This window comes from Lactuca saligna, chromosome 9, assembly GCF_052625555.1.
Source record: "Lactuca saligna cultivar CGN05327 chromosome 9, ASM5262555v1, whole genome shotgun sequence".
NCBI classification, from domain to species: Eukaryota; Viridiplantae; Streptophyta; class Magnoliopsida; order Asterales; family Asteraceae; genus Lactuca; species Lactuca saligna.
Genome location: NC_136425.1, coordinates 27,577,453 through 27,599,672, shown reverse-complemented (window position 1 = coordinate 27,599,672; position 22,220 = coordinate 27,577,453). Strand labels below are relative to the sequence as shown.

Here is a 22,220-nt window from a genome sequence, read left to right as displayed (position 1 = left end):
CCCGAAGCAGTGTTGTCACCCCGATGAAAATCCTTAGGATAGGACCCTTATATTATATGCTTTAGGGACGTAAAGTGAGGATAACGGGAATGCGTAATCGGGTTTGTTTGGTTTGATGAAATTAATAAACTTATTATTATCGGTTGAAACCCCTATGTGCCCACCAGGCTCCTAAGCTTGATCCACTCAGTTTCTTGTATTACAGGGTGTGGCACAAGGGCATAGTTGGATGACTTGACGAGGGATTATGGATTATAAGCCAGTAGATATAAATAAATATTGTAAGGCCTATGTTGTTCTGTTTATGCTTTTGATCTGTATCGAACATGACATCCCGAGGTTTTAATATAATGAAATACATTTCTTCGGAAATGCTTTGATAAATCTTTATCATATTCATTTTTTGGGAACAAATTCTGCAATACTTTTCTTTAAAAGGTTATTCTAATTTTCAAACAAAGCATAAACAAATCGGTCTCTTCTGGCCGTGAAAATGGGGATGTCACATAGCCACCTCATGGCTATGATCGGGTCCTACACTCCATCGAAGGTCGGAGGTTTCGTGTTATATATCAAAGTCCAGATACTGAAAGGCCTGACCTGCCCTTGCACCTACAGTCTCTACGGCTGCGGATGCTACGGCAGCAGCTGTCTCCGTAATGGATACATATATTTCATTGAAATACTCCATCATGGCGGTCTTTATAGACCCAAACATCTTTGGAATCTGACCCCGAACAATCTCGACCACTTTCTCCCTGATGCAATCCTCTGTCAATGATGGCCTATCCTGGCTGACAGCTCCTCATACTGAAAATATACCAAGAAGATATCAGATAAACCGTATAGAAAATGGGGAACCAACTCCCAAGGAAGCCCTAGGGGTTTTGATTACCTTGCTACCTGTATGGTTCCTATGATTTCAGTAGTACGAGCCCATACTACCTTCCACACCTACCCATATTTGTCTCAAGTATCATCACAACGCCCTAACAATATACATAAGCATGGAAAGTGCTCAATCCTTACTCGTAGAGGAAGGCTAAATATCTCATAACTGGCAGACTGACCCCGCACAACTCATCCATGAAACTTCCACGAACCTTGCAGCACTTGTGTATGTTAGTCATACATAACGTTGGATCCTATAGACATTCGAATATATGATCCTACCCTAAGGCCAAACCAAACATTCTCAGGCTATAAGATCTTAATTATATACAAGTATGATGCATACACTAAGCAACTACAGTAATGATGTCAATTTCATATAAGGAAACCCCTAGGCTATCATGCATCATATAATCAGGCAATTCTATCATGCAGTTCCTGAATATCCCTAGCTTATCACTAGCATGTTGTTGTAACATATCACATTATTAAATAACCGCATGGTATTTTGGGGTCTACTTACTGGCTCTAGTTGATCGTACACTCTGTGTGCTCCTTTCGTATTTTAAAAACCCTTTGAAAATCTTTTTCCATAGTTTGAGACTGGATTCACACGAGTGTTCCTCCAATTCAATCAAACTAAGGCTCTGATACCAAATTATAACATCCATAAAATTCATAAAAATTTAAAACTTTTTCAAGCATTCAAAAACCATTACTTATTACAAAATGTTTCCAAAATAGTTTCATATCAGAGTATCATAGAAATCAAAATCATAAAACATGAGGAGGTACACGATCAAGCCTTCGCCTTCCCGTGATCATCTAAAGTACCTGAAACCAAAACCAAAACTATAAGCCCAAAGCTTAGTGAGTTCCCCCAAAATATGCGCACAACAAGCAACATACACATAATAACAGCATATTATGGGCCCAATCAACCATCAGGTTGGAATGCCAACATACTATGGGTCCAGTCCTCCTCAGGATGGTATACCATCGGGTTAGAATGCCCACATACTACGAGTCCAATCATCCTTAGGATGGAATACTCTCGGCCCACAACCATCGAGTTGGAATGACCCAATTTGTTGTCTCTCATACAAAGCATATAGGCCTCAACCACCAACCAACCATGTACAAATATATATCAGATAATCACATACCAGTCTACAGATAAAAAAATCAATCTACAGATCACTAAGCATTCCAACATCCTATCTACCAAGATACCAATATAACTGATCATAACCACATAGAAACATCATATCTTCTAGGATACTAATCTAACAAATCATACTATCAATAAAGCAGGATAACAATCCAAAGGGTCGGCCCTAGTGCCTTAGACCCTTGAGTATAGTGAGGAAAACTCACAACACGAGTAATACTGAACTGAAAAGATCAACTTTGAAACATAGCTCCAAATTCAAACACCTACAACCACCATTGATCTAAATTCCATAAATTCCCAAGTTACTAAAATGCCCTCAGAAGTCAAACTTAGGTCAAACCTGGTCAAAGTCAAATTCAACGGTCAAGGTCAATAGTCCATGTTGACCCAACTTGTCGAGTGCAGCTTATAGACTCGTCGAGTTCCTTCAGAACTCAAAAAGTCGTGAAAACCCCAGTCAACTCGCCAAGTTACCAAGTAACTCATCGGGTCAATGCAACATCTAGAATATCATGAAAACGCTACCAACTCATCGAGTTGACTATACAACTCGTCGATTCCTTCAGCCCTTTTCCCATTCTGACATTTTTAAACTAAACCAAGGCTCCAAACTGTAGGTGTAGTTACCACATAAAGCTGCTAACTCTATGTGCATGCAAGGCTTCAAAAAGATAAAACACTCAAAACTATTCCTAGGAAGAGGTTTAGGGCATGTGGAACGGCCAAAGCTTCATAAAGCTTGAGGCTTTATGTCCATGAGGGCCTAGAGGAGTCCATATCTGAAGTTACAACTTCAAATCGTGCTCGAACCAGGAATGCTTCAAGAATAAACTAGAAATGATCCTAAACTCTAGAATGAATAGATCTAACAAGAAAATGATCAAGGTAATGACTTTTTACCTTCAAATGGATGCTAAGATGATGTAGATGCTGGATCTACAAGCCCCTTCCCGTTCCAAGCTTCTAAATCTTCAAGTCTCTTCAAGAATGCACCAAAAAAACACTTTTAGCCTCACACACACACTCAAAGTAGTTTAGCTCGATTAGGGTTGGATTCTGGATGTGCAAAGTGGTAAGGGGGGCTGGAGGGAAGGACTTAAGGTCCTTTAAATAGGGTGAAAACCCTAAAAATAAGGGTTTCCAAATACATCCTCTACTTGTCGAGTTGGGTCCTCTAACTTGTCGAGTAGGTCCTAAATTTCACGCGGGCTAACTAGTCTCTACACGACGAGTTAGGGAAACCAACTCGACGAGTAGGTCCACAAATATGATCATTAAAGCTTCAAATTTATACTTGGGAGTCGGGATGTTACACTAAACCATGTTCCTAGAGAAGAAAAGGTTGAAGCAGATGCTTTGGCCAATCTAGGATCTTCCCTAAGGATCCCGCTAGAAACCAGGATCCCTATAACCCGCGTATTGATCCCGACAGTTGAGGAGTCTTCTAAGATACTAAAGGATCCTAACAATCACATGGAAACTACTGACGTCGCTACAAAGGAAGATCCCGATTTGATGATTCAACATCAGGACACCAACATCAAGGATCCTTCTCCACCCTTAGGATCCTAGATCTAACCCATTACGAAATACCTCCAAAATAGCACGATCCCTAAGGAAGAAAAAAGCGAAAGGGCATTCAGAACAAGGATCTCAAGGTTTGCTATAATCCAAGGTAAGTTATACAAAAAATCTATAGCAGGTGCATACCTTAGGTGCCTAGAAGATCATGAAGCTGAAAAAGGTCCTAAAGGATTTACATGAAGGAGACTGCGACAACCACACTAAGGACAGATCCTTATGATCCAAAGCGTTGACGACAGGATACTACTGACCAACCATGAAGAAAGATTCCTTCCTTCATGCCAGAAATTTGATGCTTGTCAAAGACATAGAAACATCCTGCATCAACCAGCAAAACCTCTACATCCTATCATCTCCTCTTGGCCTAGGGAATGGATATAGTAGGTAAATTGCCAATAACTCCTACAGGAAAGGTCTTCATGCTAGTGATGATTGGATGCTTCTCAAGATGCATATAAGCTAAATCCTTCGTCCAAGTAAGAGACAAAGAGGTAGTTTCCTTCATTAAATGTAACATCTTGACTAGGTTTGGGATTCCTACGGAAATTATATGTGAAAATGGATCCCAATTCATAAGAAAAAGGACAATGGACTTTTTCATAAGCTGGGGAATCAAGATGGTAATGTGTACTCCTGTCCACCCTCAGGCTAATGGCCAAGCAGAATCCAACAACAAAATTATAGTTAACAAGTTGAAGAAAATGTTGGATGAGAAGAAAGGAAGATGGGCAGAAGAACTTCCTTTTGTATTATGGGCAGATAGAACCACTTCCAAGGTAGCTACAGGCCAAACCCAATATTCATTAGTGTTTGGAACAGAAGAAATGATTCCCACTGAAGTGGTGATCCCAACAGCAAGATACCTACTTCAAACCCAAGAGGATAATAACAGGATCCTGGCCCAAGATCTTAACACTATAGATGAACTTAGGGATCTTGCCAAATCCATATTGCTGCTCATCAACAGAGGATCACCAAGGCATACAACAAAAATATAAAAGATAGAGGATTCCAAATAGGAGACTTAGTACTAAGGAAAACATTCCAAAATACCAAGTATCCTAGTGCAGGTAAATTGGCACCTATATTGGAAGGTCCATATCTCATAAATGCCGAAACAGGAAAGGGGGAATATTAGTTAGCCACCCTACATGGAATTATCGTGCCAAGATCCTGGAATGTTATACATCTCAAAGCCTAATATATGTAAGTAAGATTAGTCATTTCTCAACACACTTAAGGTACGCATGCTACTTACTTTTACCCTTTATTTTTATTAATATTTATTCTCTTCAAAAACTATTTGTAACTTAAGCGTCGGAGGGGCGTTAGCTAGGCTAATGCCTACGCCATGCTAATGTTTGCTGCATGCAGGGACTTAAGGATCCTGACCTATAAGGATCTTGAAGGATGAATATTCACGGATCCTAACCTCTAAGGATCTTGACATATGAATATTCAAGGATCTTGACGTTCAAAAGGACATTGGCATAAAAGATTTTCATGACTGCAAACATTCGACAATTCACAATACGAATTTCCCAAGAACAGAGACTAATCATATTTTCTACGAATAAGTGTACTTAATCCCCTCAAAGGTTTAAAGTATTAATTGCCTCTTTCACACAAGTGAAGGTTTATACACCTTGCTTGGATGCACGCTATCTAACTATGGGATGTGAATAAGAGAATCATTTCACGTTTTAGTGACTTGGAAACCCTCTTATTTCTGAACATAAGTTAAGATCCTAAAGTTGAAATATAAGCTTTATAACATTTTAATGTTATCTTAAGTTGCGATCCTCCCCAGATAATTCCGAAGGTTTATAACATTGACATGTTATCTCAAGTTGGGATCTTCCCCAGATAATGCACATGGCTTATAACATTTTCATGTTATCTCAAGGTGGAATTTTCCCTAGAAAACAACTAAATTTTATAATATTTTTATGTTATCATATGATTTGGGATCCTCCCCAGAAATGTACTAAGTTTGGAATTTTTCCCAAAGTTCTTCGATATTTATGATACCAACGCATTTCTTAAAGATGGGATACTCCTCAGAAAATATGTAACATTTGTCGCATCATAATGTTGCAATAGTTCCATCAATTATTTTCCAAGTTATAGTCGTTTCCAGTAGATTCCTAAGGATAGATCCTTCTTAAATATTACTGAGTTAAAGACAATCAAGGATCCTTCTATGGACGAACTTTGTGATCCTATAGAATTATTTTGAACTTCTCCAAGAAGTGAGTGCCAAAGGTCGCAAAGTCCAAAGATATTTGGTTCTATGTATCCTTATTCTTACTAGTATTTCTTATTAAAGACTTACCTTAAGTAGATCCCTACTATTTTGGGATCCTAATTGGAATGCTAATTGTTTTCAGCTTCGTGCATGTGTCTTGGAGTTCGGTGGTAACTGGGATAAATACTTACCTCTTGTCGAATTTTTGTATAATAATAGTTACCATACTTCAATCAAAATGCCACCATATGAAGCATTATATGGTCGCAAATGTCGTACGTCATTATGTTGGCGTGATGCAAGACAGTAGATCCTTGGAGGCCCTGAAATGATTCAAGACACCACCGACAAGATTTAAATCGTACACGAACGAATGAAAGCGGCCCAGGATCGACAGAAGTCCTATACAGAAAAGAGGAGGTGACCCATAGAATTTCAAGTGGGTGATTTTGTAATGCTAAAGGTATCCCCATGGAAAGGCCTTATGAGATTTGGGAAGAAAGGAAAGTTGAGTCCCAGATTTGTTGGACCTTTCAAAATCATCCAGAGAATTGGAAAGCAAGCATACCGCTTGGAATTGCCTGAAGATTTGGCAGGGATTCATGATGTGTTTCATGTGAGTTATCTGCGCAAATGCTTGAGCATATATGATGAAACGGTTCCGTTATCCGAGGTGAAATTGGATAGTAAATTAAGATAAGTAGAACAGCCCGATGAGATCGCAAATGAAGAACGACTAAGTTACGTAATAAAGAAGTAGATTTGGTTCTTGTCAAATGGAAACACCATCGAGGCCCAAATTATACTTGGGGAAATAAGAATGAGATAAAATCGAAATATCCCCATTTGTTTTAATCAATGTAATTTCGGGGACGAAATCCTTAAAAGGAGGAGGTGTTTGTAACATACACGTTTTGAAATTGTGTTTTATAATGAATAATATTGTGAAATATTATATGAATTTGAGTATTGAATTCTAACATATAGTTTTTACTAGAAATAAAGTAAAACTATGTTTAGAATCACTCGGAAAATATTGGAAGTCTTATGAGATTCTAATTAAAAGTCAAAAAGTGAACTTTAGTGAAAATATAAATTTTGGAATAAGTAAAATTTTATTATTGAAAATTGTATATAATCTCGTTAGAAACATTTAGGCGAAAACCTCATCGAAATCCGAGTTATAACGAAGACGTTATGACCAATCGAAGATCCGCGACAAAACCAGCACAACACCGAATGACGTAAAAAGTGAGTTTTTGATAACCTACTTTTTAGCCTTAGTGATCTAAATGAAAGTCGTAGTATTCGTTAAACCGAGAAGTTCGAAAAACATAACGCAAAAATCTGACTTCGTATGAGCAAGTTATGATTTTTCTAAGTTTCAGCCTAGCATTAGACAACTAAAAACTCGATTTTTAGATCGAGTGATTTTTAGCCGACACAACCTAAACGAGAATTCAAGATCTCTTCAATAGTAGTACAACGGTAAAAAGTCTGATGAAAACGGATGTCGGATGAGGAAGTTATGAATTTTTAACGGATTTTCCTGTCCCGATCTGTTAAAAATAATAATATTAAAAATAAAGTCAAAATTAGCTGATGTAGTCCAAAAGAAAGTTGTAGAATGTATTCTCGCCTACATGTGCATATAAATAGCATAAAAAACGGAGCCCGTATGCGAAAGTTATGGATTTTAGAAGTTTGGGGCACATTTTTTGAGAATTTTTGCATGAATAGTACCGACCACGTCACCTCGCACGAAGCAGCTACGTCACCGAGACGTGTCACGTTCGAGGTGTGACGTGTGTTGTGTCCGGGCCTCGCTGCTGCGCCACCTGCCTCCTTGCGTGTCCGAAGCTCGCACTTGCCACCTGCTGCCTTCGCATGTGCTATGCATGTTGCATCCGAGCCCCTCGCTGGCACCGCCTCTTCTAGGCCGACTTTTGGACCTCACCCCTATAAATAGGAGACCTGCGAGATTTCTCAGGTAATTTTGAGAAATTGCCCTTTTTCACCCCTAATTGCATATTTTCACTATTTTGACATCCCCCGAAGCCCCAATGTCATTTCTAACACCCGAAACACGCCCCAAAGTGCCCGTGAAGCCCGAAAAATTTATCTTTTCGGTTTTGAAGCTCTACCTTCGCAGAGCCCGGTTTTCGATAAAGTTCCCAGTTTTCAACATAGAAAGTCATATTTAAAGCCGAAGTGCTACCCAAATTACTATTTTGACCCCTGGTTAATTCAAGGTGAGTTCAATATATAGGAACAATTGTATGTCATGTGTTATATGTGCTATGTGCTTTTCAGTGTTATTATTCTGGGTTATTTTCCCGTGTTATTTTATTTGCTATTTTAATAGAAAAAGTAATACCTTTGACCATGTGATTAGTGAAAGGACTTAGATTCACATTGGTACTGGTATGTAGCCTCTGGCCATGTAGAGCATGTCTCTGTAAGATAATGACTTCTATTCTATGGCATTGGCAAATAGTTAGACATAGCCGTAGGCCTGAAATCTACCAAGATGTTAATTAGAAATCTTATGTCTTCTGTGTCATTTGGGCCGAAGCTTTATTGATGTATATCAAGGATGGAAATTGTTATGTCTCATTGATTTTATATCTTTGAATCAAATCAATGATTGAAATGGAAAGCTTAACACATGATTTACATATGCCTTTGTTGTTCCTTGTTTCTCTTTGCTTCTGCCATATTGAAGTATATATATGGCATAACGTTATATTGTATCTATTATTGAACTCAATAAGCGTCACCGCTTACCCTATTAATGTTTAACAATTGCAGGAGATAAGTAACCAGTATGATCGTATACTGTTGAAAGATTTAGAATAGTTTGTAATAGTACTTTTGTACTTCAGTTTATGTTTGTATAAAATACAATATCCTGAGTAGTTATGTAATATATAACACTTTGTAATAGTTGATTTGTATCCAGTAGTTTGTAACCTCTTTATCAATATAAAATGTTGTTTTTATGAATATGCAAGTAGCATGTTTTGGAGTAACTATATTGTCAAGTATGAAAGTTTGGGTCATTCAGAAATACGAAAGTTTGGGTCTTTCAATCCATAACGTTCCAATGTCTTCCATGTCGTTCTAGAGTATTCTACACTCTTCTGGTATATTTTGGAGTCTTCCATAATGTTCTAGAATCTTCTAAAGCATTCTAGAACAAACTACCTTCTTCTAGATAATAATATTGGCTCTATTAGGCTAGTATAATCTTTAAAAGCATCCGTCACAACTAATCCCAAAGTTTATTGGGTTCCATTCAAGATCTCATCTTGATTCTTAACATTCTACTAATTCGTTCAGCTTATGTGGCCAAAAGAATACATTGTTTAGTTTGTATTCTGCATTAGAGCATAATAAATGTTGCATATAACTTGTTTATCCATAACAACTACTTCGATAGATAATACTTCTTTCTCTTTTTTCCGTATAAATTTCCATAGCCTCAATTACACTCAAACCTTAAAGGTTGTATCATCTGATGGTACTCCAATGTCTTTGAAGTAGGTAATTTTGGTAGTAGACAGTATTCTGAAATTAAATGGTAAACAAATACAATTAAACACAACATATATATATATATATATATATATATATATATATATATATATATATATATATAGACAGAGAGAGAGAGGGAGAGAGCATCCAGATATAGCAATGAACTTTGTTTGTATATTAAATATGATAATCAAAAATCAGTTATAATAGCTGTGATTAATCAAGAACATATACTATTATACATTGCAATTATATAAATGTCACTGTGTGGAAAGTAAGGAAAAAAGAATTGTGTATGAAACTGTTACAGAAATGGTCCCTATGGCAGTTTTTTTTTTACAGAAATGTTCCTTTTTGTGACAAACTGTTTAAAGAGGCTTGTGTGGCATGGACAACATGAAAAAAAGGATAAATTAATATTACTTTTAAAGAAAAGACAAATTGCATAGGATTTTCAATGCAAGGATTTTCAATGTAGTTGTAACGAAAACATTGGATAAATCCAAAAATAGCAATGTACTTTGGGCTTTTCTAAAAAAATATCAATAAACCGCATCAAACATAAACAAACAAATATATATATATATATATATATATATATATATATATATATATATATATATATGGAACGGTCCATCTGTTAGGAAACTAATGAAAAAAGGATCGTGTAACAAACTGTTATAGAAACGGTCCTTAATGCAGAATTTTTATACACAAATGGTCCTTTTGGTAATAAAATGTGTGGAAAAAGCTACTAAGGCATGAAAAACAGTTATATCCACTACTGTCAAAAACATTAAATAAAAAATAAAAAAATTAATTGAATATATGTTGATATATAAAATCGCAAAGAAAAAGAAAGTATAGTATTATCGTTTTAATCAAGAAATAATAGGCATTTGTACACAATCATATACATATACATACAAACACGATGGAACAACATCGTACTTTGTGTTATTCCCTGAATAAGAATAGAAATAACAGAAAATCAAAAGTATCTTGTTATTCCTTGCAAGTTGTAGTTTCTTAAAAATAGACAAAGTTCCAATAGACTTTTTGTTGTGTCATAATGCATATATGACTTTTTTGTATCACAATGCATATACGTGGTTTTTCCCCAATCTTTTTTCCTGCTCTTTTTCCATTGTCAATTACTGAAAATGACCTTATTTTCTCTCTTAAAAACTGATTCCTGAATTGAAACTTCCTATTGTGCCCATGTTGACCGGATATACACATGCTGTCAAATCCACTAAATAAGGTCAAAGGTAATTAAGGTAATCCGATAACTGTCAATCCGTTAAATAAGGTAATTCGATATTACCTTTATATTCGTTTTTTTCTCCTCTTTTGATTCAATATTAGACAGGCTATCTACTTGAAATCCGGTCGCCATACTTAACTGGAAAAAAAAAACTATAATATGGAAATTTATATACAAAAAATAAATATTCAAACTATCACAACCTTATTTAAGGTGATAAACATAATGAGTGTGTTCGACACGGAGCATTTGGGAGCTTCTGACGTTTAACAAAATGTTCCGCTTTGAACAGAATGTCTTGTTTGGCGGTTACAAGCTTCTAGTATTTAGTTTAAACGAATTGCTCCAAATCTAAAAGCTACTTCATGTAGCGTTTAACAAAACGCTACCCGTTACCGGCTAACCACTACCCGCTATCAGCTATTTTTTTCAAACGCACACTAAGAGTACTCTTTTATTAAAGTAGGGGAGAGGATATTTGTATAAAGATCATTTTGAAAAATATATCAAATCATGAAGTGTCATCATATAAATAAATATAAATACAAGGTTAATAAACCCTAACATTTATCTTGCAAATTATAAATAAGAATTGTGAAATTGATAATATTTGGATAAATAGGTAAATTTAAAGAAAAATTGTGTGTTTAACTAATATGCAAATCTTTGTATCAAATTATTTTAGTACCGATTTTTAATCCATAATTTAATTAAGATACATATTTTAAATAATTAATAAATATATAATATACTTATCACATTTATTTCTACTTATACTTGTAATATAATAATAGATGCAAAATATGTATTCCAACCACTATCTAGCAAAATCTTATGACTTAGTTGTTCCATGTCTCAAAACTCGAGTCGCCGTCATCTTTGGAAAACCCTTCATGGTCGGTCGGGCTTGTTTTTTTAGTTTTTGGGTGGTTCTCTTCGAGAGTTTTACGTAAGGGAGTCAACCGATGTGGTATACAACTGCAATGGCGGCCAATTGAGGAACTGATCAAGAGGGTTTGGATTTGACCTATCGGTGGTGATGGTGTCAGAGTTTTGTTGAATGGAAGATAGTTCGACTGCTGTTTTTTGTTTTCAAGAGAAGGAGAGGGAGAGTATTATTAATAATAATAAAATATTTAAAAAAAATAATGAATAATATATATTAAGGGTACAATAATCATTTTAGTTTGGAAGGACCAAATCCATAATGAAAGCTGTGGGAAAAGGACAAAAACTATAACTTTGAAACAATAAGAACCAAAACCTAAAAAGAATGCAAACAACAGGGACCATTTTTGCTACTTTGTCTACTCTAAATATGACTATAAGATGCTTTAACATATCAACCAAATCGCACACAAAACATATCTGATCAAAGAAATACAAGAAAAAAAACATGCTTCTTCTTTTCATCCACGTTCTATTGGCGTTGTTGTCTGAGAATAATTTTGTAGGTGCCTCTCTTAGAGGTATTGCAAAGCCAAACTGCCCAACAGATTGCGGGAATTTAAAAGTTCCCTACCCATTTGGAATGGGTAAAGGGTGTGCCTTAGACGAGTCATTTGAGCTCATCTGCAACTCCACTTTTAATCCCCCAAAGCTTTTTATCAGGTCTGGAAACATTCAGATATACAATATCTCGGATTCCGAGATCAGCATTTTCAATTCTGTTGCTTACTCTTGCTACAACGAATCTGGGAGTTCTGATAGTGTTAATTCGATTACATCATTTGAGGAGACAAGCCCGTTTACGTTTTCGTCAATTAACAAATTTACTGTCATTGGATGCGATAATTATGCTTGGATCAGAGGACTGCATGGATCCGACTACATGACTGGCTGTATGGGCATATGTACCAACGTAAGTAATGTGCTCAAGAATGGTAAGTGCTCTGGAGTTGGGTGTTGTCAGACACCAATACAAAAGGGTCTCAAGGGTGTCAATATAACAATTGGCTCCTTTGATAACCATATGAATGTACGGCCCTTCAATCCTTGCGGTTTTGCATTTCTTGCTGAGGAAAACCACTTTCGCTTTGGTGGTGCACGTGATTTGTCTCGTGCTTCAAAGCTTTATTTAGATTCACATGTCCACATCCTGGTGGATTGGGTAATTGGACGAGGCAAGCGGAATTGCTCACAGGCTACAGAATGCAAGGCAAATAGCTTCTGCACGGACGATGAAGAACTTGGTGGATATCGCTGCAGCTGCAACAAAGGTTACCAGGGCAATCCTTATCTTCTTAATGGCTGCCAAGGTCAGTTTCCAATATTTTAGAATAAAATCTGTTACCATAAAAATTATATATATATATATATATATATATATATATATATATATATATATATATATATATATATATATATATATATATATATATATATATATATATATATATATATATATATATATATATATATATATATATATATATTTGAACCAAACTAACCCGAATGAATAGATGCTCTCATTGTATCAGTCCAAAGTTAACTTTTAAAACTTATTTTTCTATAAAGATGATAGACATAAAAACCTTATTAATAAAACACATATGAAGAGAACTAGAGTATAATTTAATTTATGGCCCATCCCACATCAAAAGTGTTGAGAGTTGAGTTATGCTTATTAAAAGCAGGAGGAGGGGAGACCTTCTTAGGTTTTGGTTCATTAATTTTAAACTCACTTGCATTAAAGACCCAATTCTTTATTTATTTATAAATATAAATATTTTATTTTATAAAAAGTTTGGTTTACAACATTCAACTTGACCCGTTTAACTATATTTTCGAGTGAACTCGCTTGTTTTAATCTAATTACAACCATTGTTTTTAAGCCGGAGGTTTGATCCATTTCGATTGAAAACAGTTAAACTCTATTAGTCTAGTCCTATTTTTAAAACATCAGTGTTTTTACCTTACTAATGATTTACAATTCTTTTTTCAATTAAAAAGCATTCTCATTTCCACTTTATTTATAAAATTATTCAATATTTTATGTAAAATAAAAATATATATAAAAAAAATTGTTCTTAAATTCCACTTTGTTTTTTTTTTCACATCGAATATAAGATTAAGACTCCTAAACTTTAACTTTGAAAGAACATTATTTATAAACTCTATAAATTAAGGTTAACTTTTACTTGTCATATTTGTTTTTTCAAGTTTAAATTTATTTATATCTAGTTTATTTAACATATTTAAAATTTGAGTTTATTTATTTAGTATTTGTTTAATTTTATTATTATATTTTAAATATTAAAAAATTTTCAAATATATTTTAAATTTAAACACTTTTTAATATGTCTTTGTTGAATTTTTTTAAACGTATGTGTCATATTTCGTTAAATATATGTATAACTTCTTACAAATGAGTTTGAATATTTATTTTGATGGCTTATGAATGTAATTATTTATTTAATAAATTACTTGTTATATAAATATAAAAATTAATTTAAATTGTTTTTTTGTTTTATATATATATATATATATATATATATATATATATATATATATATATATATATATATATATATATATATATATATATATATTTATTAATAAAAATTTTAAGATTACTAAAACAAAATGATTTTAGACAAACTGTAAAAGTCTTTTAAATTGAAAAGTATTATTGAATATATAAAAATCTGAAGAAAAGGAATATACTGGGGATATATTTTTGGGTCTAAAAAATTAGTGAAAATTAAGGTGAAGATGGAGATAAATTACTATTAGCATTATTATTTTTACTCTAGTGTTAAAGATGGTTTAAATGGGATACGGAAAAATAAATAGTAAACCCTTGTTGTCTTGATTAGTTAATTTTGAAATTAGATACAAAACACACACACATATATATATATATATATATATATATATATATATATATATATATATATATATATATATATATATATATATATATATATATATATATATATATATATATATATATATAGGCTTAGGTTATTTTGTTTTTACTAAGTATTGTGTGCCAGAATGCACAAATCTGGACCAATGGATGAAATTAATCAATGAACATGATTTGAGGGTGTATGATATTACAATGGGGTAACATGTAGCATATAATCACACAATTTTAAGTAAAAGGGTATTTTGGACAATTAACTACATTTATAAAAGGAAATTTTCGGATTTTTAGGGATGATTAATTCTCCTAATTTTAAAAAAATCTGAATTTTTTAATTAATTCAATTCAGTTTTTTTACCGATTTTATTCTGTTAGAATATTATTTGTTAGAATGATGCTCTTTCAGAATTTTATTCTAATAGAATATTATTTTGTTAGAATGATGCTCTTTCAGGATTTTATTCTAATAGAATATTATTGAAGAAAAACAAAATTCTTGAATCAATTCTAATATATTCTTATACATCCAAACTTAATACAAATTCATACATATTCTTACATTCTAATATAATTATACATATTCTAAAAAAATATCAAGGTCTTCAACGCCTTCTTCCAGCCATTCCTATCACAAATACAACAAAAACTAATACTTGTTAAAAACATGTTACTTACAATTATCTATAACTTAATATATTCTGGTAGAATACATAGAATATGATATAATACATATAATACATTCTGGCAGAATACATCGATTTTATTTTGATAGAATAAATTCTAATAGAATATATAGGATACATTCAAAGGTATTGTATTTACAGCTAGTAATTCTGATAGAATGCATACCACAAGGTTAAATTCTTTAAATACTCTTTCAGGCATTTCAACAAACACTTGTTAGACATTATCATCAAACAAGTCAAAAACCATATTTGATTTACATGCAATAGTTTACATATAAACATAATTTCCAGCAACATGATTTAGAATGCATACCACAAGGTTCAAAGAGTAAATTAATTTGTGTTGATGAAAAATAAAAAAGCACAAACAACCTAGAATTGTATTCCATAACCGAAAGAAAAACAAAATATATGGCAGACCCATTAAAGCATAGAAACGTGGTTTTCATATAAGATTTGAAAACATTATTTTGTAAGAAAGAAGAGCATCCACATAAAAGAAATTGAAACTCATCAACTTGAACACATGAATAAAGAATGTTACTTACATTATAAGGCCCTGATACAAGAGCTGGAACCATACGAACTAACATCTTTTCCTATGCTTCCTTCTAACTGAAAGTGACTCATTAAGCAAGAAAGAACAAATTTTCGAATAAGTAACTGAAGTTCACTGAGACATTTTAACAAACAGTTGGTGTGCAAATCAGAATATTTTCAATTCCACCAACAGTTCAATAAGACAGCAAGTTGGTCCTTCTTTCAGGAATTTAGTCGAGCACCTTATGTGCATAGCTCGTTCTTCTTGAACACGTTAGGTTTTCACTTACTTAACCATCCAATTCAGCGAACAATAGAAATAGATAATTTGAATCACAAGTTAACGATCCATAACAAATGAGAATTGAAGAGTTGTTACCGGATAAATAAGGGCATACGAAGTTTGCTCAATTTGGAAAAGCTCTAAAGAACCGATCATCGAAGGAACTGTAACAATGATGCAGAAACATACACTGACTTCTTGTGACTCCAAAATTGCCTTGATGTTGAAGCTAGCTTCGATTGGAGATGGAGCCACCGAGAATAACATCTTCTTAATCAATGGAATGGGGAAACAGATTTCCAGCAAGAGGTTTGACTACCTCTTTTGATCAGACGATCTTCATTCGTCCATAAGAAAATTGGAGGAGGCATATTACGTATGATATAGAAGGCTAGGGTTAAATAGTTGGTCAAACAGATTTTTATGGCAATTTCCATGAATAAAGGGATTTTATTTTAATTAGCATGCTAAAGTTACATAATTACCCTTATTACCATTTTTTATTATTTAATTATTCCTAAATTCCTATTGGTGCACATGGGCACACAATAGTTGTCAAAAACATTTGAACCTATCTCTCTCTCTCTCTCTCTCTCTCTCTCTCTCTCTCTATATATATATATATATATATATATATATATATATATATATATATATATATATATATATATATATATATATATATATATATGACTAGGCATGTGTATTTAGGCATGTGCATTCAATTTGTAGTATTAGCAAACCATGCGTATGCCATGTTTTGTACTCTTTGTTTTAATACTTGAATAACTTTGTTTGCTAGACATCAACGAGTGCGAGGATAATAGCACCTATCCTTGTTATGGAAGATGCTCTAATAGTCCCGGGAATTACAGTTGTACATGTTTGCAAGGATACGAAGGTGAAGCAAAAGAAAAATACGGCTGCCGACCGGTTGCTAAAAAATCAAAATTTCCAGTGGTGGTGTTCTCTATCGGTATACTTCACACAAGTATTATTATTAATGATGCATTAAATACTTAAATCTAACTTCATAGAATTAGGTACAATAAATTAAGCATTGCAAGTCAAAATTTGTCCGGTCACCAATCCTTTTAACCAATGCATCAAAGTTGATAATTTATTTTGTCAAAATATATTATCTTTTCGAAATTACTTTTTCAAGTGGCTAAAACTAATATATTTTATGATTTTTTTTTTCATCCGGTTAACATTTTTTCATGAATTTTGCTTTTCCAATGTACATGTTTCCCAAAATATATAAAAATTTTGCGAAATCGGCCATTCATTTTGTTTCAAATGTATAGAAGATTAGGTTCAGAAAAATTGGTTGGTCAAGATGCCCGATATAATTAGACTATAAGAAGATAGATCACCAAATATCATTATATAACGTTTTTTTAAATATAAAAGTAAAAATTTGTTGGGTTGCTAATATTGGGTTTAATTTTGGACAAATTCGTTGGTAGCTAATGTGTATAAAAACTATTATTTTATAAATATTTGATTTGAGTTAGGTTGAAAATGAGACAAGCCTATATAAGTTCTATGTTCTATTCTATCCAAGACTACTTTTTCCATGTAAAATATGCATTTGAACCCATCCTTGACTATTTTTATGTGTAAAAATTTATGATACTCATTTACATTTAAATGTGTAAAATGGTAATGTGTGTTTAACCTCAAAAAGGCAAACACGATTAACCAAAAATTTATTGTCCCTACTTTTGTTTTTAATCCAAAATATACTTATATTCTTTTTTTATTTCACAAAATGAATTATTATTATTATTATTATTATTATTATTATTATTATTATTATTATTATTATAAAATATCATTTTCAATAAAAAAAAAATACATTTCATGGATTAAGAACCAATTTTTGCAAGATAAGTTGTAATTATTTCGTGATATATGTAATTGTTGGAAATTAAGGTGGATTTATTGCAAATGATGTTCCCATGTTTAATTAGTATTCATCTGGTTAACTGATCATTTTCCTTATATTTCTCCATGTAGTTTTGGTTGGGGTTATGTTGACATTAGCTGGGATCACTGGGATATTCTTTAGCATCAAGAAGAGGAAACTTATGAAGCTACGAGAGAAGTATTTTGAGCAAAACGGTGGTGTGTTGCTCAAACAAAAACTGAATTCGCAAGAGGCTGCTTACACCGTGACTGTATATAGCATGGAACAGCTTCGAAAAGCCACAGATAACTATTCAAACGAGCGAATTGTAGGGAGGGGAGGTTTTGGCATTGTTTATAAAGGAATTATGCCGGATAAACGCGTTGTTGCAGTTAAGAAGTCCCTTTCAGTGGGTGAGACCGAAAAGGAACAGTTCATAAACGAGATATTGGTAATAACACAAATCATACATGGAAATGTCGTCAAACTATTGGGTTGTTGTTTTGAAGAGGAAGTACCGGTATTAGTGTATGAGTTCATTCCCAATAACACACTTTTCCATCACATTCATAATGAAGAGGGTGGAACGAGTTGGTTATCATGGGAGAATCGGTTGAGGGTCGCTGCGGAAGCTGCATCTGCACTTGCGTACCTTCATTCTCATGCCACCACCCCCGTCATACACAGAGATGTCAAGTCCTCAAATATATTATTAGACGATGAGTTCAGAGCGAAATTTTCGGACTTTGGTATTTCCAAGTTGTTTTCTAAAAAAGAAGAAAACGTCAACACTGTTGTCCAGGGCACACTTGGGTACTTGGATCCCGAGTACCAAGACACAGACAATTTAAACGAAAAGAGTGACGTATACAGCTTTGGGGTGGTTCTTGCAGAACTAATCACCGGTAAAAAACCCCTTCTTGTAGAGAGAGTCTACCAAGAGAGGTACTTGTCAAAGTATTTTGTCAAGTGCATGGGTGAAGGAAACCTCCTACAAATGGTGGAACCACGCTTACTTAATGAAGCGGGTATTGACCTTCAACATTTAAATGCTGCAGCACAGCTTGCCAACAGGTGCTTGGAAATATCTGGTGTTAACAGGCCGACAATGAGGTCTGTTGAACTTGAGCTTGAAGCTTTAAGGAGGCCCACTACGACACATCCCATTGTTCCACCTGAACAGGTCGCCCATGAAGAAATTTCTGGATCCGTGAATCCAGAAATTCAGCCAGCTGATTGATAATCATATACCCCCAATGATCTTCCAGATTGATCCGTTCTTATTTAACTCCTTTTGTCTTCTGTAGTCATGGTATATTGTTTGTTTGAGTTGAACCAGACTTTTCGGTTAAGTCCTAACTTTTCACTATTTTCCCTCATTTGCTTTTCTTTCCATTTCTCAAACATTTATCTAGATAATACCTCATGTGAAATAAAGCCTAGCTAGACTATCAAATCTTGAAAATATAAATTTAGAGAGCTAGAGTGACATATTTAAAGTTTTATAAGTCAAAAATATAATAAAATGTTAATACATATAAAAAAAATGTTACTTTTGCATAAGACCTTTATAGGATCCATATGCAGCACACGTGACAATTTAATCAACTCGGTTACATCTTCTTCACCTATAAAACAGATTATAACATTGTATGAAGGTATGGCCATGCCTCATAATACACATGAAGGTATCCAAGACAAAATCTTGTTAAAAAAATAACCTTTCAGTTCACTTTCATACAAGTTGAACATATGTTTTCCCTTCAAGGGCACAAGAGAAAGTATTTCAAAATAGCAACTTACTTCCACTTACAAATATGGTAAGAAAACCCTAAATACAAAAAAAAATAATAATAATAAATCAATAAATAGCAAACTAAATTGTTATTTCTTCCATTTTGTGCAGAAATTACTATAGTTAAGTAAGAGTTGATTAAACTGTTTGTTTCCCAAGTCAAAAAGATTTAATAAAACTAAACCATTTTTTAATTTTTATTTTCACCTTCAAGCATGGCTATATAACAAGAGCCCATGTTATGTGCAAAAGGCACTCACTTTTCAGTTCATTTGAAGAGCAAGAACCTTTCTCAGCTTCAGCACCCTCATTCTCACAACCCTGTAACAGAATCGGAAATTGAAATGATAAGGGTAAAATAGTCATTTACACTCATTTAAACGGTTCATGCAGTAAAAAAACAGTCACCATTCACTATAATAATAATAATAATAATAATAATAATAATAATAATAATAATAATAATAATAATAATAATAATAATAATAAAACTTCTGCTTTTATTGACTACAGATGCATATTACAGAAACTACTCATCAATCTACTTCACTGTATGTACCAATGTTAATCATTATAGATGCATATCCGTATTAGTAAATATTTATGATAAAAATTCTCATTTGATTGTTGATTGATGCTCTAAAACAGACAGATGCATCACTTATTCACTTTATATATCAGCAAAACAACTAAACTGTGATTATAAGCAGCAAAACACATCTCATTTAAGCATTTTTAAATCATTTGGTAAGCTCTTTCCATAACACTAAATAAACATTTTTACATGACATGTGTTTTGAACGAATTTAACATTGTTTCTAAAAGAATTTAACAAGAGCAACAAATTTAAAAACATCAAAGAATATTACGTACCTTGACCTTCCCATAATTCCAGTCAATCCCTCACAACACCTGTGCAGTAACGATCTAATAAGTCTTCTTTTCTTTATGTTTTTTAGACAGGTGTTCATTATTTGGTTAAAACCAAATTGTTTAATTGAACTATTTTGATTGGATTATTTAGTTTAGATATTCGGATTTTTTTATTACTTTTAAGCTAATAAGCAATAAGTTTTTTGACAAACACCCCCTTATATGATATGGGCAAAATTACAACTTAGCAGCTTTTTTTTTTTTTTTTTGTCTTTTTCCTTTAGTTCTTTTAGACACTATAATCAGGTATTCATTATTTGGTTAAAACTGAAGTGAACTATTTTGATTGGATTATTTAGTTTAGATATTCGAATTTTTGGATTACTTTTAAGCTAATAAGCAATAAGTTTTTTGACAAACACCCCCTTAATATGATATGGGTAAAATTACAACTTAGTGGCTTTTTTTTTTTTTTTTTTTTCCTTTAGTTCTTTTAGACACTATAATCAGGTATTCATTATTTGGTTAAAACTGAAGTGAACTATTTTGATTGGATTATTTAGTTTAGATATTCGGATTTCTGGATTACTTTTAAACAAACCGAATTATTATTTTTGGATTTGTTTTGATTTATAAAATAAAAAACGAATAATCCAAAAAAAACCAAATAAAAATTTCTTATTTATTTATATATTTATATATATATATATATATATATATATATATATATATATATATATATATATATATATATATATATATATATATATATATATATATATATATATATATATATATCTTTAATTTTATAAATTTACTAAATTATTTATTAAACTAGAGAAATTTATATAGAGTGATAGATGATCGAGGCATGTTCAGTATCATTTTGAGATATTTCGAGTTGGCCATGGAGGTTTTTTTTGTCAAGTTAATAACTAAATCACATAGATATCTTGGTATATAACAGAAATTCATATTAAAAACAAAATTTAGAAATTTAGTCGATTAAAAATGGGTTTTATTTCCTAGTTTGAAGAAAAAAACATGAAACATAACCGAATTGAAATGAGTACGTCATATCCATTTACAGGTTTTCATAATCAGATTTTGATAATCATTTACGGATTTCAATAATCCGATATATCAAAAATTTTGTTTTAATTTAGTCTATGTAACTCAATTTTTTTTAAATATCAAACTACTAGCAATAAAAAAAATAGTTGTGAAAATATTTTAAAAAATCAAAAAAGAAGAAGCAAAAGAAGAAATTGATATAATTATAAATATAATCTACATAATAAAATTTAAATGTAAATGCTAAGATAAATTTAAATCATTTAAATTAATTTATTTAATAAAAAAATAATAAAATATATAGTAATTTATAAATAAAATAATAAAAAAGAATAAAAAATTATATAAAAATGATAGTTATTTATTAGATTTTGATGACTAAGGGGTATTTTTTTTAGATTGAAAATGTTGTTTTCAAAAAAAACCTATTTAATTTATGGCTCAACTCACATCACCTAGCAACAACAAGTTGTTGAGAGTCA

The 22,220-nt window shown here is 32.5% G+C and overlaps 1 protein-coding gene and 1 pseudogene across 1 annotated transcript; both read left to right on the top strand.

Moving 5' to 3' along the window:
• Nucleotides 1–4,236: 4,236 nt before the first annotated feature.
• On the top strand, nt 4,237–4,647 carry LOC145016131 (uncharacterized). Its single transcript, XM_078974541.1, has one exon. It carries the CDS (start codon nt 4,237–4,239, stop codon nt 4,645–4,647), a length of 411 nt encoding a protein of 136 aa, XP_078830667.1.
• A 7,453-nt stretch (nt 4,648–12,100) lies between these two features.
• On the top strand, nt 12,101–19,236 carry LOC145016130 (wall-associated receptor kinase 2 pseudogene; annotated as a pseudogene).
• The last annotated feature ends 2,984 nt before the right edge of the window (nt 19,237–22,220 follow it).